This window comes from Euprymna scolopes, chromosome 14 (genome assembly GCF_053919585.1).
Source record: "Euprymna scolopes isolate OS-2025 chromosome 14, ASM5391958v1, whole genome shotgun sequence".
In the NCBI taxonomy this organism is placed as follows: Eukaryota; Metazoa; Mollusca; class Cephalopoda; order Sepiida; family Sepiolidae; genus Euprymna; species Euprymna scolopes.
Window position 1 is genome coordinate 16,770,556 of NC_136495.1, and position 19,275 is coordinate 16,789,830.

Sequence of the window (19,275 nt, forward strand, 5' to 3'; positions counted from 1 at the left end):
ACCACTTATCAAGGCCCAGAAGCCACATAAGGATAAAGTAGTCAATGGGACAATATCGTAGTAATCATAAGTAGTAGAAATTCAGTAAATTGGATTACTTAAAGGGATGGCTCATCAAGAACTTGTTTATGTTAGACTTGAAGATGACCATATTGTAGTCAGCTGGAAAGCAGGAAAATGGAGGAGAGTTCTTTGGGCGTGCAGTTCTAAGAAAGAAGCTTTGTTCATGGAATCTACGTTTAGGTTTAAGCACAGATAAAGAGTGATGGATTGATAGTGGTTTCAGCTAGAGGAGGGTTTTTCATGAAAGTTTGGCAAGGGGGAACCATAGATTGGAGCTCAGACGAGCACATGCCATGAAAATAACTATAAAACAGAGACAGGCTCACAACATCTCTTCTGTGGGAAAGAGGTTGTAAGGAAGGGAAAAGGGCATCCCCAACTAGGCTACGAAGTCTATTTTGAATTCTGCCAATGCAGGCTAAGATCTTTCTAGCAGCTCCTGCCCAGATGTAGTAACAGATTTCGCATCGTTGGACGTACTTAGCTCCTATACAGATAGAGAATTGCATCAGCAGTGAGATATCTATTGGAGCAGCAGAATGATCCCACCATTTTTCAGCGAACTTGGCAACAGATTTGATGTAAGTGTTCCATTTTTTTCATTTTGGTAACATTTATTTGTTGTATTGTTTTTTTTTTTTTTACCCATATCTTTTTTTCTTCTGTTATTAGAGTCAAACATGCCCCATTTATTTGGACTCTATAAAAATTTCGTGCTTTTTCGATATTAGACCGAAAGTCGAAAAAAAAAATCAATTTTCATCAAAAATTAATGTTATCTTACTTTTTATGTCAATTTCAACTAAAAGCAATGTTATCAACTTGATTGTCATGTCGTAATTAGTTAAATATTATTGTATTACATAAAACATGTACTTTGACGATTCCATAAATCAGCCACGGTGATATCCGTTATTAGTTGTAACAAGACAGACTGCAGTTACTTCCCCTGACTTCATGCTGTTTATTTATGTATAACTTGAACTTTATTTGAAGACTATTTTCATTAATAATTAATTTTCTACTTTATCGTTTTCCGTAATATTTGGACATGTTACTAATTTCGACATGACAATTTATTTGATAACATTGCTTTCAATCGAAATTCAATATTTCGATTTTCCCTCTCATAACGAAGAAGCACCGATCATTAAAATGCTGATGTCGAAATGACATCAAACATTGTTTATATTTTAATTATTTTTATGATAAAAACCATAATACAATAATAAAAGTTTGCGAAGAATAATCATAAACGTACAAGAAAGCGGGGGGGGGGATAATTACATTTCGTTTAATTAACATCCTATGAAAAAGAAACCTAAACAAAAATTGTAGTAGTCCCTCTACATTCACATGTATAAACAAGTAACCCTGGCTTGAGATCAACACATTTAAATTTCTTAAATGAAACCGTCTTACACCAATTCCGTTGTTTCAATGGTTTTCTCTTCATTTTCGCTGTCGCTTTCGGAAGATGAAGAACAACGACGTTTGCGAAAATTTCGCTTCTCTTTCAACGACGCCATGACAGCATTAACACGTGGGTTTTCCTAACTTCTCCCAAAGGAGATCGTGACTTCCGGCGGAAACACGAGCAGACGAACTGGTTTACAAGATGGCTGCAAGGTCGCTTTTCGTTCGGCTTGCTGCAATTAAAAGTTCCAATTTTCCTGTAAGTAGGTTTTTCTATTGTATAAAAATATCAAGGATACACTTAAGAAACTTCTCTAATTGTTATGGCATAGAATAAATAATATCAACACATTGTAAAGAAGTTTATCAGAGCAATGTTTTCATTATGGGTTTACCAAGAGAACCGGAACCGCATGAAACTAACAAAAACTAAATTATATTTAAAATATAAATTCCTGTTTTAGTCACTTAAATTATTTAGAGTGAAATTTATTTCAGGATTATTCCTAAACGTATATATATATATATATATATATATATATATATATATATATATATATATATATATATTATACACGCACTACACTTTTGCCAGAATGTCTACGTAATTTTAGTTACATAACCTTTAAGCATTATATAAACTAAAATATTTTAGATTTATATATAATATTAAATAAATATTAAAGTTTTATTTGCAGTATAATTTAAGAAAAGAAAAAGAACGTGATTTTAAAATATATCGAAATTTGTTTACTTTTTAGCGAATTTTTATTTTATTTTCGCTCCGTTTAGAGGTACAAACCATTTATATCTGACATTTGCGGTTTTTGGTGAAAGTACACTGGGGGTGGGGGACCACCCGAAGACTTACCTTTAAGAAGTTGATTACGGAAAGGTTGAAAATAAGAAAATGCCTTTCGGAATAAACACCCCCAACCTTCCCATGTTAAGAATGACTTTCGGAATAAACACCCTTTGTAGGTTGAACAACCAGTGAGTGCACGTTGACCGTCTTGGGGTGATCCCCCAGTGCACTTTCACCTAAAAAATAATTATCTTTATTTTGTATCCCAGGTTCGAATAATAAATATTGAAAATTGGGTACTTAGGCACTTATGTTACCGTGCTGAAATATTAACGTTATTATTTAGAAATCTATTCTTAACATGGTTAGGGAAGGTGTTTTGTAACTATTCCGTACTTTCACCTAACAATTTAATAATAAAAAAATATCGTAAAACTTGAAAATACTTTTTAAAAAAATATTACGGCACCAATCACCGAAAATTGCGATTTGCAAAATTTTTACTTCGCCCTTTCACCGATCAATCTCGTATATTTTCATCTGGATAGGATTGGTTGCCCTATAAATATTAGTATTAATATTTATAAATTTATTTTAAAATTTAAAATGTTAACCTTGTTAAAATTTTAAACTCTGAACACATAATTATCTTTTAAAAACGTATTACATAAATCAGGAAACGCATTTTAATCATTTTATATGTTGGAAATCTTAGCATATTTTTATAGCAAGTATCAAGGTCGTCTGTAAGAAGAGATTATTCAAATCCAAATAAATTATGTTTGACTTTACTTGGTAATCACGTTTAATGATATATTTGTTATGCACGCAACTTGGTTCAATTGTAGTATAGGGACTGTTGGAATAACATATTTCGCATTGGCTCCATCGAAATGTTGGATAACAATGACGTTGATTTGAAACTGTATTGTCCTGAAATAAAAATTCAATTTTAAAATGTATGGTTTTATATTGAAAACTTAACTTTAAGTGAATGTTTGAAATTTTAGCTTTTATTTTAAAAATGCTTGGTGACGGATTTTTTTTTTTTTTTTTTTAATGTTTTAAAGTAGTGTCTTAATTTTTCCGTCTTTGTTTTTAATTTTGTTAAATTGCTGGTATTTCTGCAGTTTACAGATCGTGCTGAAATAATAATGCTATTTTTAACATAGGGAGTTGGATGTTTTCTTAACTATTCTGAACTTTCACCTGACAATTTGATGAGCAAAAGATACCATAAAAATTCAATTCAATTTGAAGATTAACAAGAACATGTAACACGATGTAACTTTATAAATTAATATTAACGTTTTATTTTGCAATTTATTTAATCTATTTATGATCACACTCCTTGAATTTTGACCTTTTTTTTTTCAATTTTTTTAACCTAAAATGAAAACCTTAAGGGAAATAATTTGAAGAAAACATGGTAAAGGGGAGATAATTCACTTTTACAGGCCATCTCCGGATCCGCACAACAATTCCTCCACGTTAAAAAACGACCTTGGTGTCTAACTCTGCCCTCGTTGAGAGGCAAAGTAAATAGGAACTAGAAGGCGACCGAATTCCCCCCCCCTAATTTAAAGCGCTAGTAGGGCAGCTAGAGATATGCAGGCATTTGCCTTGTCGTTAATAATCTGCCTGCTAATGGTGGAATTATTTACCGCTTGTGAATCGATTTTTGCCTGCTAGGGAGGGACTGCTAAACGAGTGTGAAGATTGGACCGCATGTTTCCGTGACGTCAGATTTGTGTTAACTATACGAACTATGGAAAAGCAGAAGCGACTTAATGATTTTTTAAAACCTTTATCATCTTCAAACTGCAATTAATAATTAATCTTTGTTATAATTTTGTTAGGTTTTAAGATTTACACAGTTTACGGTTTTACTGAATGTTCTTTTGGTTACCTACGGGGTTCCATATTTTGTTCGGTAAAGAGAGACAAACAAAATACGAGGGGGGGGGTCTACAAAATGCTGATATTTGTGCAATAATATTTTCAAATTGGTTTTAATCTGGTGATAAAATAGCTGACAAGAGTCATGTTTATATTAAAACTTAATATTTAAAATTTTTTTAAACACAATTAAAAATCTATGTTGTAACGGAATATTTTGAAATAATGGAATTTTAATCGTTTTAATCTTTTAAAATTTAATTAATGTTTACGAAGTTTCTTTTTCTTGGCAATTCAACTGATTATAGTATATATTAATTCGAAAAAACGCTATTTAAAAAAACATTAAGTTTATATAAATTTTTTAATTGCAACTTCAAGGTAAATTTTTGTATTGTGTATGTGTATTTAAATTTTTAAAAAATATTTTTTACTTATTTGAACTCTTATGTTTCATAATAAATAGAAATTTCGATAGATTTAAATATATTTTGTTCGAATTTCGAAAAAAATAAATATGGGGGGGGGGACACGCACTAAAAAAATATTTCCCCTCGTATATTTTACGAAAACTGCATTTTATATGTAATTTACTTCTAAAATGGATAAGTATCGAAAATTTCACGATTAGTTGATTTTTGCTAGATTTATTAAATACGGGTATGTTTTCACGTTTGGAATGTCTACTACATGGGAACGTTATTTTAAAGCGCCAATTATGTAAACACGATTTTCGTCTTGCAATTTCATTATTTTCGTTCGATGAAAAAAAATTTTTTTAATCATTATTGGTTTATTTTGCCCTTCTTCTTTTAAATGATACAAAAGTTATACTGATAATATTAATTTATAAAGTTACATCGTGTTACATATAGGGTGGGGTAATTCTGTGGTGACTTTTGGCAGTCCCTATTGCCTGCCATTTCGGAATAACACCTCAAACTTTACCTACCTGTGGTGGAATTTTGCAAGGTTAAATTCGTTTCATTCAAAATATTTACTAATTTATTTTCATTTTTTTTAATATGAAACGAAACTTTTCATTTTTCGTTTTGCTTCATACATCCAAAAGTATTTAATTACAACCAGAATATGGCAAATGGTACCAAGACTTAACAAAAACGGTACTGGTGCATATTGCAAAACAGACATATTTCAGCATTCACTCGGCTTTGGCTGGAACATGTCAACAGCCAGATTATGCAGCAGCTTGGGTTTATTTGCTGTCTGATGTAACACGTTGATCAGCCAATCACAGTGCAGCATGCCGAATTACAAGGCGGTGGCGGCGCACATGCAAGTAGCAAACAACTTTTTGGATAAATATGGAAGAGAAAAAAAAACAAAAGAAAAATATCACTTGTTACATGCAAAACACTTGTTACATGCAAAACACTTGTTGCATGCAAAACACTTGTTACATGCAAATTATGGAGGTAATTAATCTTTCAGTCTTGGAGTAGCAGTTGCAGATGCCCGAAAGTGTGATCGACTTTTGCCCAAAAAAAAAAACTAATTGCAGGCAAAATGAAGTGCAGTGCATGCGGCCAGATATACAGTAGAACAAGAAGGGGTACCATCACAGACGGATATGAATGGGGAGGTAAGAAGTTGCAGTGTCTGAAATGGACCTTGTGTTGGAATCTTATTTTTTTATCGATGTCGCCATCAGCAGTGCAAAGAGAAGTGGGGGAATGTCAGCCGTTTTGGTTAGCCTGTAGCATTCATGTTAACCCTTCTCATCTTGGCCTCATTGTCTAGCAGTCGTTAGTACCTGAAAGGCCTTTTCAGCTGGCGAATGTGTGTGCGAGCGTGCGTCACTCTCTCTCTCTTTCTCTCTCTCTCTCTCTTTTGTCATGTAATTCCTTGCAGACATTTCTTTCTCTCTTTGTTTAGCGTCTTTCCTTTTTCTTAGTAGTATTCCATCATCATTGTTTGATGATGATTGGCTATTCTAAAAAAAACCCAGAAACCCCTTTTTCTTGCGCTTTTTTCAAATCAGTTCCGGACAAAACTTTGTGAGAGCAAGTCTCGTTTCTGGGATTCCATCGAGTGGAGACCACTGACAAATTCACTCAGCCACTTCACTAAGAATGAGAGCCTTTATTGAGTGGTTGAAATTGTTCTAAAATCCACCATTTATTGAAAAGATAAAGTGTGGCAGAGACTGACACCATTTAATTTATTTTTGTCGAAAGTGTTGAATGAGAGACTCGTCAACAGTGATTTATTTTCTTTGTCCCCGTTCGGACGGATGAAGAAATAGCAAGACAACCCGTTTCAGAGAAAAGGAATATCATTTCTAAAGAAGCAGAAGAAGAAAAAGACAACCCTTTTCATAGAAAAGGGAATATCATTTCAGAAGAAAAAGACAACCTTTTTCAGAGAAAAGGATTTCCATTCAGACACTCCATACTATGAAGAGACAGCCAAACTAAAAAAAACAAAACTTTTGAAAGTTTTATTTGTAAAAAAAAAAACGGACAGGGGAGAAGAAAGAAAAAAAAACTTAGAAAGAACTTTGCAAATCAGTCTTGCATGTTTTCTTTCCTAAAAAAGAGAAGAGAACTTTTTTGTTGAAAGACTGAATTTAAAGACTTGAAAGAACTATTTTCTATTTTTTGTTTATTTTTATTTTCCTTTCAGCCTTTCTTTAAAGTAAGAATTGTTTTTTTTTGTTTTGTATTTGTTCTTTGTTTTTTTTTATTTCATGTTACCTTAAAGGTTTTTAAAACCTGAGCTTTGGAAAATCAATCATAACATTTTATTTTCTTTTAAATAAATTCGGATCATTTTAATCTCCTTTCGGGTCTGTATTTCATTTGCTCATTTCTTTTTAGTTTTCCATTCCCAGAAAATTTACTTTACTTGTTTATCTATTTTCTCTTACAATTGTTACCCTAAAAAAAACAGAAATATATCGGCAAGTTGACATGCAAAATGTTCGTTTCAACTTGCCGACATGTTTCTGTTTGTTTGTGTATGCGTAAACTAATCATAGTTAAAAATGGTTTAATTTTAAAACTTTCTTATCTATCTATCGGGTTAGCTCAAACGGTATAGAATGCGACTGAAGGGCTAAATGAGGGAATGCAGTTGGAGTACTGAATGTTTAGGTTTCAATTCTAACTGATGACACCCCAAGTTATTTTTCTTTTTTTTTTAAACTTTTGAAATCACTACTCTATATTAGGTACAATATAATAATCAATAGGGAATTAGACGTGTGGTAATAAATATGAAATCTGCATAAATTAAAATATGTTTAAGCATATTTTATGATCGGCAAGGCTGGGCGACTCTGTTTGTCAAAAATAAAACTCTCATTCTCTACTTCATGTATTACTTTTTTTGATGAGATCCCATGTAGATGTGGAAAACTTTACAAAGGTTAGACATGTCTACTAAAACTAAGATTCAGAGAACACCAAAAAGCCATAGTACGTAGAGAGATTGAAAAGTTGAGTATAGCAAATCATATAATAAAAAAAAAAATCGAGGTAGTCCCTGATGGTCGTACGTCTAAACAATATGATATAAATGCAGGTGTACCTCAGGGGTCGATCCTTGGAGCTTTATTATTCCTGACATTCATAAATGACCTCCCTGATAAAATAGTCTGAGATGGGTATATTTGCTGATGACCCCACACTCTATAACAGGCACAAGGGGAAAATGAACCAACAAATATCTAAGGCAATGGCGGAAACCCTAAAAGAAGACATCAAATCTGTAGTGGAATGAAATCAAAAATGGATGATAACATTCTATGCTGCCAAGACAAAGCTTGTTTCCTTTAATAATTACAAGAAACCTTCTCAACCACCAATAGCTAAAGATACATTACCTGAAAGTATTTCGTTCAAACTCCTCGGCTTAACATTCACACGGAACATTAGTTGGAACAGGTACATCGAGAGCATTGCCAAGGCTACTGCGAAGAAGGTGGGCTTTCTCTACCGTGCTAGAAAGTTATTTATGCCTGAAAGTATCCTATACCTCTATAAGGCCACTATTCACGCATGTATGCTGTATTGTCACATTTGGGCTGGTGCATCTGCTACTAGTTTCTCACTCTTTGACAGGGTTCAAAAGAGTCGCCAACCTAAGTTTCAGCCTCTGTCCTATCGACGAAATGTTGCATCCCTTTGCCTGTTTTACAAGTATTTTAATGGTGGATGCTTCGACAAACTACAAGCCTTTGTACCCCCGCAACGTAAATACCCCCGATAAGCAGTTACGTCCCACCTCTACACAGTAGAGATCCCTAGATGTAAGAAAGCCTTCTACTCTAATAGTTTCTAAAGTAATAAATAGTGATATTTGCATCTAGAAATAAAATTCATACTAGAATTTTCGCAAGGAGCCGTGGCGCAATGGTTAGAGTATCTGGAAAAATCAGTTGTAAAAGTGATGTTATCTTGAAGGTTGCATGTGACTGAAAAATACAATTGCAAATTACTTAGGACCTCTGTCCAGCCATGGCTAACGGAACAAGATCATGCTACTCGCATGAAGAAAATAAAGGATTCCATTTGAAATTCTGTGCAGATTCCGGAGTTTAAGAGCAACATTCCTAAGTTTGACAAGATACAACTGAAGAAGGTTGGAGGTTACATCGACTAAAACATTGTGAAAATAACACTGAAGATGAATAGAAGTAATAATCCAAATTAATCTACTGGTGTTATCAACTTATAATGGCACCCTGCCTATTCCTTTTTGTTTTATCAAGTATATAAACCCTATGTTGTGAGACTAATTCTGATAAAATGTGATAACAAGGTTGAGTTAGAATGAATTCAACCTTTTTCCTTTTGTAACAAAGACTGAAAATGTATTAAACCATTTTCCGAAATTGAACATCTCATATTGCGGAAAAAGAATAGCAGGAGTTGATTTAATTATGCTGAGAATTTTTTTATTTTAATCTCCAAATAGTCAAAGATACTTTGCTTCCATTAAACCACTCTTGACAAACCTACCCTCATAGGAAAACTAATAAATACTCTGATAGTTTACATGGCATTCGACACTAGTAGATATTTTGCTGGCCCTGTGCCACACACCCTTGTCCAATTTTCCTCTGTATGATTAGGTGACATGACGGACCTGACAATCAGTCCAAAATTTGGAGCAGATATGATTAGTATATTGACATGACAGCAGTATTTTCATTTTCTATGAAACACTGCTAACTCCTTAACTTGTAACAAAACCATAACCTCCATTTACATGCTGGCATGTCTTGGACAGCTTTTAGAAATTGACTTCCAAACTAATCTATTTCTGGACAGGTCATTATTTATCTTTTTTTTTTCTCAAATCCATCCTTATGTTCACTGATGTTTTTCTTGCCCAATTGACTTTTTTTTTTTCAAAAATCTTTTTCAGTCCAAACAAGGATATTCAGTTTAACATCCATTTTACATGCTGACATGTATTGGACAGCTTTTAGAAATTGACTTTCAAACTAATCTATCTTCGACTAGATCTTTCTTTATCCCTCTTTCTCTAAAGTACATTTTTATCACCCCCATATTTACATTGATCTTTGCCTTGCCAACTGACCTTGTTACCTCAACTGTTCTACATCTATTCTCATCCATTTAATCTGCACAATCATACCAACAAAATTTCCTATTTTTCACACACGTTCTTGTGTCCAAAATTTAATCTTTCTCCAAGGTCATCAGATCTAGTCTTATCTTTAGACTTGCATTACACATACATCATATTCTTATATTATTCCTCAAGAGGTATCGCCATCCATTTGGACATAAGCGACTACTAATTGGAACCATGCCTAAGAAAGATTAACAATATATTGGTTTACATTACATTTGAACTTCTGCATATCAGTACAGTTAGGGAAGCAGGTAGCAGGAAGGGAATTCCAAAGTTTAGCTGTTCGAGAGAAGAAGCTATTAGAGTTTTTTTTTTATTTCTTTTTTAAATTTTTTTTATTACATTTTCACCCCAAACAAGGCACATTGCCACTTTGGTGTAGGGGGCTACTATCAAGGGCAGCAACTACTGGAGCACTATGTTGGGATTTGGGCAGCAAGATGTCGGTTCACGTTACACTTGAACTTCTGCATGTCAGTACAGTTAGAGAAGCAGGGACCTGGAATGGAATTCCAGAGTCTAGCGATTCTGGGGAAGAAACTACTGGAGTAGAAAGATCTTTTACATCTAGGGATCTCTACTGTGTGGGAGTGGGATTTAGCTGCCTGTCGGGTTTGTCGAGGGTGTCTGCATCGTGGGGGCACAAGTGTCTGCAGTTCGTCAGAGCATTCACCATTAAAATACTTGTAGAACAGGCAGAGGGATGCAACGTTTCGCCAATGGGACAGAGGCTGAAGCTTAGATGCCAGTTCAGGGCCTATGAGATTGGCGACTCTTTTTTTAACCTTGTCTAGGAGCGAGAGACTAGTAGTAGACGCACCAGCCCAGATGTGACAACAATACTCCATACATGGGCGAATGGTGGCCTTATAGAGATACAGATACTTTCAGGTGTCAATAGTTTTCTAGCACGGTAGAGAGAGCCTACCTTTTTTGCAGCGACCCTGGCAATGTTTTCAATATAATTGTTCCAGCTCATGTTTCCTGTGAACGTTAGGCCAAGCAGTTTGAAAGATGTACTCTCAGACAGGGAGTCACTGGCCATTGCTATTGGTGGCAGAGAAGGTTTCTTGTAGTTATTGAAGGAAACCAGTTTAGTCTTGGCAGCATTGAATGTGACCATCCATTTATGTCCCCATTCCACTACAGATTGGAGGTCATCCTCTAGTGTTTTTGTCATTTCTTTAGATATGTGTTCATTTGTTTTTCTGTCGTGACTGTTATAGAGTGTAGTGTCATCAGCATATATAGACATCTCAGAGGCAGTTTTGTTGGAGAGGTCATTAATAAATATTAGGAACAATAGAGGTCCAAGAATAGACCCCTGAGGCACTCCCGCATTTATATCACACTGTTTAGATGTTTGACCGTCGAGGACAACCTGGATTTTTCTCTTATCTAAGAAGGATCTAATTATCTTAAGTATTCTACTAGTGATACCGTATGATTTAATTTTCCTGAGGAGACTCTTGTGCCATACCCTGTCAAAAGCCTTAGATATATCTAGAACTACCGCTCTGCCCTCCCCTGCTTTGTCCAGTGAATGGTATATACATTCAGAGATTACAGTTAGGATGTCAGCTGTGGAACGGGCTTGTCTAAATCCATATTGTTTGTCAGTCAGAAGTTTAGCATCTGTAAGGTGCCGGACTAGAGCATGGTTAATTATGGTCTTAAATATTTTGGCGAAAAGTGGGAGGAGGCTAATGGGGCGATAATTTGATGGGTCAGTTCTTTCGCCAGAATTCTTGAATATTGGTACCACAGAAGCGGTTTTCCAACAGCCTGGAAAGCAGGATTCATTAAGGCATTTGTTGTAGAGTTTGGAGAGAACTGGAGCTACTTCGGCTGAGCACTTTTTTAATAGCACAGCTGGGATGAGATCAGGTCCACATGCTTTTGAAGTGTCAAGATTTTTTATGATAGCAGGGGTGATTTTTAGATCGTTTAGTGTAGCGTCCGTCCGCAAAGAGTAGAAAGCTTTCTGGCATTTAGGCACCTCAACAGTGAAGGGGTGAGATTTTGTTGCTAAGCAGGTTTGTTGTGGATATGTACGTCGAGGGGGCACAAGTAAAAAGAGTTCATCAGAGCACATTCTATTAAAATACATGTAAAACAGGCAGAGGGATGCAACATTGCAGTGATGAGACAGGGGTTGGAGCTTAGTTGACAAAGCAGCGCCTTTCATGCAATGCATGTCCTAAAAGTTTACTAGCCAAGTTTTACTTCCATACATCATCACACTTTGTATGTCTGATAGACTCTTCCTTGATACTGGTAATTCTCTGCTGGTTAGTAATGGCAGAAATTTCCTGAACTCTCTACTCACTCCTAACTTTTGCAATCACACCAGCATTAGCTTCTCACTGTTAACAAAATTCTGATCAATCGAAATAGCCATCAAAATAAACTTCCTCCAGTTATTAAAATCATCACTAAATGTATTAAAATCATTGCTATAATCACTAAATGTATTAAAATCATTACTATGATCACTAAATTTATTAAAATCATTACTATGATCACTAAATTTATTAAAATCATTACTATCATCACTTAATTTATTAAAATCATTACTATCATCACTTAATTTATTAAAATTATTACTATCATCACTAAATTTATTAAAATCATTACTATAATAACTAAATTTATTAAAATCATTACTATCATCACTAAATTTATTAAAATTATTACTATCATCACTAAATTTATTAAAATTATTACTATGATCACTAAATGTATTAAAATCATTACTATCATCACTAAATTTATTAAAATCATTACTATCATCACTAAATTTATTAAAATCATTACTATCATCACTAAATTTATTAAAATCATTACTATCATCACTAAATTTATTAAAATCATTACTATCATCACTAAATTTATTAAAATCATTACTATCATCACTAAATTTATTAAAATCATTACTATCATCACTAAATTTATTAAAATCATTACTATCATCACTAAATTTATTAAAATCATTACTATGATGACTTAATTTATTAAAATCATTACTATGATGACTTAATTTATTAAAATCATTACTATGATGACTTAATTTATTAAAATCATTACTATGATGACTTAATTTATTAAAATCATTACTATGATGACTTAATTTATTAAAATCATTACTATGATGACTTAATTTATTAAAATCATTACTAAATTTATTAAAATCATTACTATCATTACTAAATTTATTAAAATCATTACTATCATCACTTAATTTATTAAAATCATTACTATCATCACTTAATTTATTAAAATCATTACTATCATTACTAAATTTATTAAAATTTTTGTTGATCATGCCCCTGGGCAACTCCAGGTAATCATGCAAATACAAAATATACGTTAAAGTGATATCGTCGATAAATAGAATACAATATTCTTGTGTTATTGTTTTCTTTTCATTATTTTCATTTTTATCATTTTTTTGTGTTTCATTATTTATTATGTTATTGCCATATTTACGATTGTAATCTATATGGTATTGCTTGAAGTAGAATATGCTACTAAAGCTATCATTAATGCTATGTTGTTATAAGTGTATATTTATTTTTCACAGCAAAGGCCACTTTCAATAGCAAGACTGTCAACTACTTCCGGGGAAGGAGACTCTTTTTCCAATGAAAAAGAATTGACAGCTCCACTCCCACCAAACAAAGAGTACCAAAATGAAACTCCAGAGTCAACTCGTGCTCGTCTACTTTATCAAAGTCGGAAAAGAGGGATGCTGGAAAACGGACTTCTTCTCAGGTAAAGCAACCCGCTTTCAGACACAATGAACAGCTTTGTGCATGATCTGTGTAATGGATAATTATGCTGACTATGGAATTGGCTTTACTAAGCATTAATTAATGAGACAATAGTGTCTATATATATATCACACTTGTAACCCCTCCTCGATGTACTTACTCCCAACAAGAAAGCCTTCTACTCTAATAATTTCTTCCTCAGACTGCTAGATTTTAGAATTCCCTTCCTTCTTCCCTGACTGTACTGACATGCAGAAGTTTAAAAAAAAAAAAAAAAAAACTTTCTCTCGATGCACCAGAGTGGGTCCCTGACTAAATCAAGCAATCAATTGGATTGACGAATTGGCAATTTCCAAGACAAAGACTAAATTTATTAAAATCATTACTATCATCACTAAATTTATTACAATTATTACTATCATCACTAAATTTATTACAATTATTACTATCATCACTAAATTTATTAAAATTATTACTATCATCACTAAATTTATTAAAATTATTACTATCATCACTAAATTTATTAAAATTATTACTATCATCACTAAATTTATTAAAATCATTACTATCATCACTAAATTTATTAAAATCATTACTATCATCACTAAATTTATTAAAATCATTACTATCATCACTAAATTTATTAAAATCATTACTATCATCACTAAATTTATTAAAATCATTACTATCATCACTAATTATTGAATTATTCAATAAAATAAAAAGCTATAGCAAACATCTAAATGACTACTTTAAACACAGTTCCTGATTTCAAAAAAAGAAAAACTAAAAGATTCATCTGCCTTACTTTTAATGCTAGGTTTATTTATGGTGTCTTTTAAATTCAATAAAAATCCTCCTAAATTTGCTGATGAAGAGACCGTGCTTAACAAAAAAAAATATATATAATTGTTCTACATAACTTCATGTATACCACAAATAAAAAGCACGGATTTCCGAAACGATCGTACAGATAATTGACTTTGTTGTTGTTCCTTAATTTAATTAAAATTTGATTTTTAAATTTAAAAAATTTTTTTTTTTAATTTTTAAATTGAAAATTACTTTACTTAATATATATATATATATATATATATATATATATATATATATATATATATATACACACACACACACACACAGTATTTCAATACATTCAACTGTCATAGAATTAAAAAAAAAAACATAAGCAGTTTAAATCTTAATATAGTTGATAGGTGGAGGTAACTTTTTTTTTTTTTTTTTTCAAATTTTTTATCTTTTTGTTGGGATGGGGCATCCTCCTGGATGCCAAACATTCATCTGCTTTTTCAGAGACTCCAACTGAGATTTTATTTTAGTATTCTTTAAACGCAATCGTTTTTATTTTTACTGCTCTTGGTTCACTGAGTTTATTTGCCATGTCATTTTTAGAATTCTTTTTTCATGAGTCCGGTTGCTCCTATGATTATTGGAACGATATTTGCATGATTTGTGAATTGAATGTTTCCTTTTTGTTGTTGCTGTTGTTGTTAATAAATCGAAATCTAAGCAATGCATTAATTTCGTAAAATATTTACATGTGAATTTCTTTGTTTTACAGTTGTTTTGCCGATCGATACTTGGACAAATTAAACGAAACTCAACTCTCTCTCTATGATAAACTCATCAATGAGCCGACAAATGATTGGGATATTTATTACTGGATTACTGGTTAGTCTGTTCTTTTCCTATCTCTCTCTATCTTTCTGATAGATGAGAATTTTTACTTTATAAGAGATTACATGTACAGTTACTGTATATGCAGGATAACCTTGTGTGTAGGTAGGTAAGAAATACCTTTTAAATGACATGAATTGGTTAGCCTAATTTATCTGGAGAAAAAAGAAATAGATTTAGTTATCAGTTTTCTATGTAATTTCCATGAACAGAGTTTCTTTCAAAGAACTTCTCATCTGTGCAACATGTTACTATGAGATTTTCAATGTGGGCCACAATATGGTTGTCTTCAAATCTAATGTTGACAAATATTTGTCATAAACCATCCTCATAAACAATTAAATTTCGCTTCGTTGATCATTTTCAAAAAATGATGGATGTGTAAGGTGAGTTTTAAATTTAACTGATGATCTATCCCTTATATCCTCAAGTGACTTTTGGCCTTGATAGATGGTAACTTATTAGTACATAAATATAAAAAAAAATACTCAAAATAGCCATAAACAATTATTCTGGTTTTGATCCAAATAGTTTTGCCAATTATGTCTAGATCATTGCCACTAGAAGTAATTTCAAAATTCTCTATAGATGCGTCCAAGTTTGAAAATGATTAAACCTATAGAAATTGTCTCTTAATGTCAACAAATGCAACAACTTTCCAGTCGGTTCTTCACTCAATATGCCACTTAATTTAGAAGATGGATGAGATGACATAGTCCAAGAACTTTAGTGTTATGGTCGATTCCTCTTTATTCCTGTGTCACCATCGTCATGCGTCTACTACACGATCCAAATTTGTTCGTCAATCTAGTCAGAACAGCAACTAAGAATGCTCAGATCTAGCAAAACCATGAATTGAGCTCATAAACAGATATTTTTTTTTTTTTTTTTTTTGGTGTTGAATGACTGACTTGCAGAATGGGAGCATTTCTTTCATCTTGGCCAACTAAAAAAAACACCAGTCCAACTCGACACAAGACAATCTGTACTTGAGAACCACCAAAAGCCAACTGCCTGGCATCTTTCCAGAAATTCAATTGCTCTCTAATGCTCAACTCTTTCATTCTCTTGGGATCTCTTCGTATTTGACTAGTTCTGTTCTTGGTAGTCACTATTACAACCACACAGATGGTCCTATTCATAATAGTTTATCTGAAACCCATTTAGGAAAATTATTTTCCCTCCACAAAGGCCAGTCCCAGCATGACTTCCCTATCAAATAAGACATTTTATCAAACAAAGAAAATATCTCTTGGATATCGGACAACTCTGGCTAGAGATATTTTCAGGTTTCTGCACCCCTCCTCTTCCTTTGGCCAAACATATACCACTAACTAGCCTTGGTGCCCAGATGTTTGGCAGTGTGTGTTGAGCAAAAAAAAAAGTGGAAGTAGGCAGGCAGGCTCGAACCCATATCACGAAGGAGGAAAAGAATGTGAAAAAAAAAAAGTCTTCGCTGTTCCGTCCATTACCAAACTGGAAGTGCCGAAGGTTTAAATTAAGGCTAGTCAATCGAAAAGAGATGACTTTTGAAAATATCAGCAAAAAAAAAAAGCGACCTCCCCTCCCTGTAGAAAAGTGCCTAGTTGAGGATGAAGGAATTAATGTTTTTAGCCAATTTTTCGATATTTGTTGTCCGAAGGGTCAAACTTCAAAACGATACCGATTGCGTGAAAATGCATCGCCTCTGTCGAAAGTTTTAGGCTGACATACAGACAGGTGAGATTTCTATTACAGATGTCTGTTGTCCATATGTACTAGCAAAACCTGGTCTTATAAAAACCTACAAAAATATTTCCCGTTATTGCACTCCTTTGTCATTGTAACTGCGGACATTTTTCTATTGCTATATGCATCTCTGATGTGACCCACTCTGGAATATAGCATACAATCTTCACCTCTATTTTTTTGTGGAAATCGCTCGAAACACTGCATGAAGCCACTTGATGTAAGGAGCTAAAAAGAACAAAAGTTGATTATCGCAAAGACAAATTATACCGCAAGACTTTAGTCTTGAAAAGACCAAGGTTCTAGGTAGGAGGAAAACTAAGTACAAAGAAGCGACTGCAAAAGGAAGCTGTATTACAATGAGGTGTTAGAATGGCAAATTGGTGGAAACCTCTAGACAAACAACTCAAGTGAGCTCAAAGGGAGCAGGGAATAAATCAAACAATTCTGAGGAACACATGCCATTGTAGTATTTGAAGAAAAGACTGAGACTAGCGGGCCAATCAGATTGCAGGTATGTTTTCACAATTTATCAAGAACCTTCAAATGGGATACAGATTCACCATCCCAAATATGACAAAATACTCAATACATGGTCTGATAATCCATTTCTAAAGATGATATCTGAAGTGGGTTTAAAAACTTGCAATACACAAGCTCCATGGATTTCATACAAATGACTACAAAGATTGGAGGCTTTCAATCTGTATTATAACGCAGCTTTATTTTAAATATTTATTGCCTCTCCTCCCGCCATTTTTTTTTTTTTTTACTCGCCTTTAATAAATCTTAACACTGCTTTATTTTAGTGTGTATAGTTTCCCCATTACGAATAAAATTCAATTCAGTTCGAGTGAGGGCAAAACTGGTCAGTTGGTCCATTTTTTTTTTTTTCTATTAATCATTAAAAAAAAAAATTTTATAACTGCAAAATATAAATGATCAACTAATCACTGTTTTTAAGCAGCCTACAATGTGGCTTTGGGCCATCAACATCAATGTGGAGCACTTTGAATGGATGACAGGACCACACCAGTAATGACATCATTGGGTGATAAAAATAAAGTATAATTAAAAAGAAAATTTATATTATAGACAGGTTTTTTTTTTTTTTTTTTTTTTTTTTTTTTTAACTACACCAAAGTGTTTTTGTTTTCTTGTCACAAAGTTGAAAGGTAAGTAAAATGGACCCCCCCATGCATTCAGACAAAGTGCTTTCGTAATTGTTATATTTTAACAGTTGAAGCGGAGAGCACATACAGCACCTGGTATTCCCAAATGGTCCATTTTAGTATTAACTAAGCTCAACATTGCTTAACTTTAGTGATCTAACGGATATCAGTGTCAACGTGATTATTCTGGCATTGTAGAATGCAGCAAAGTAAAGTATTCAGTGATTAACTTGATTGATAAAAATAGTGCAAAAAGGACAGATGTGCACATCAGGAACGTCTCAAGAGAATAGTCTCATTCAAAGAAATTTTCTGGGACCCCTCGAGTTGACAGTGTTATGGAGACAAACTTTTCCAAATTTATTTAAATATGAACGTATACCAACATAAAAAAAAAATTAGAATCTTGTCATTTGTAACAATCTACATTTTGATTAACATAAAGAACTGATTCAGCTGTCAAATTAAAAATAATGAAGTACCAATGTCTATTTTTTCATGGCTACCTCAGCTTTGTGATAAAATAAATACACATTGATCTTTATTATAGAGGGAGGGACAGTCTGTAAACAAATTTAGTTTTTTTTTTTCAAGAAGATTTTTTTCTTATTCACAGGTGCCAAACCAACGCCAGAATACTTTGACAATGAAGTTATGAACATGCTAAAAGACTTTGTGAAAAATGAGGATCGTAGTAGCCGAACTGTACAGCCAGATTTGTAAAAAAAAAAAAAAAAATTGGAATTGAGGATAGATAGCCTTAACAGAAATTAACAATTTGTTTTGTTTTAAATAAAAGAATCTATTTGACCAGTTTTTTTTTTTTTTGTTTTTTTTTCGGATGTCTTCCATTCATTTTCTATGTTTAGCGATGAAAACTCTTTCAAACTTGACATGTTTAAATCCTACTTGTAAAAACTAACACATGCACGAACTTGCGAAGTCTATATTTGTAACATAACATTCTTCCCTTGACTAGAAAATCAAAACTAGAATCAGACGACCAGGCCTCCATGCGCTTTAGACTAAACTTGCAACATAAAATTACTTATATTTTTTCTACCGTTCTTCCTTGATCCAGAACTATAACTTA

The 19,275-nt window shown here is 33.0% G+C and overlaps 2 protein-coding genes across 2 annotated transcripts in view; one reads left to right on the forward strand and one right to left on the reverse strand.

Moving 5' to 3' along the window:
* LOC145292875 (splicing factor C9orf78-like) overlaps nt 1-1,611 on the reverse strand; it is a 31,711-nt gene extending 30,100 nt beyond the window's left edge. Inside the window, exon 1 of the mRNA XM_080138992.1 lies at nt 1,486-1,611. Coding sequence (XP_079995118.1) covers nt 1,486-1,592 — 107 coding nt within the window. The 5' untranslated portion in view covers nt 1,593-1,611. The remainder of the gene's footprint in view (nt 1-1,485) is intronic.
* LOC145292877 (succinate dehydrogenase assembly factor 2, mitochondrial-like) lies at nt 1,600-18,998 on the forward strand. The gene is made up of 4 exons (XM_080138994.1): nt 1,600-1,738; nt 13,395-13,585; nt 15,167-15,276; nt 18,799-18,998. The coding sequence occupies exons 1-4, from the start codon at nt 1,682-1,684 to the stop codon at nt 18,903-18,905; spliced, it is 465 nt and encodes a 154-aa protein (XP_079995120.1). The 5' UTR covers nt 1,600-1,681; the 3' UTR covers nt 18,906-18,998.
* Nucleotides 18,999-19,275: the final 277 nt, after the last annotated feature.

Excerpts from the sequence above, each read along its gene's own strand:
- LOC145292877 (XM_080138994.1), top strand. The coding sequence starts at position 1,682 with ATGGCTGCAAGGTCGCTTTTCGTTCGGCTTGCTGCAATTAAAAGTTCC. Across the intron at positions 1,739-13,394 it reads TTAAAAGTTCCAATTTTCCT|CAAAGGCCACTTTCAATAGC; the intron begins GTAAGTAGGTTT and ends TATTTTTCACAG. Across the intron at positions 15,277-18,798 it reads TATTTATTACTGGATTACTG|GTGCCAAACCAACGCCAGAA; the intron begins GTTAGTCTGTTC and ends TCTTATTCACAG.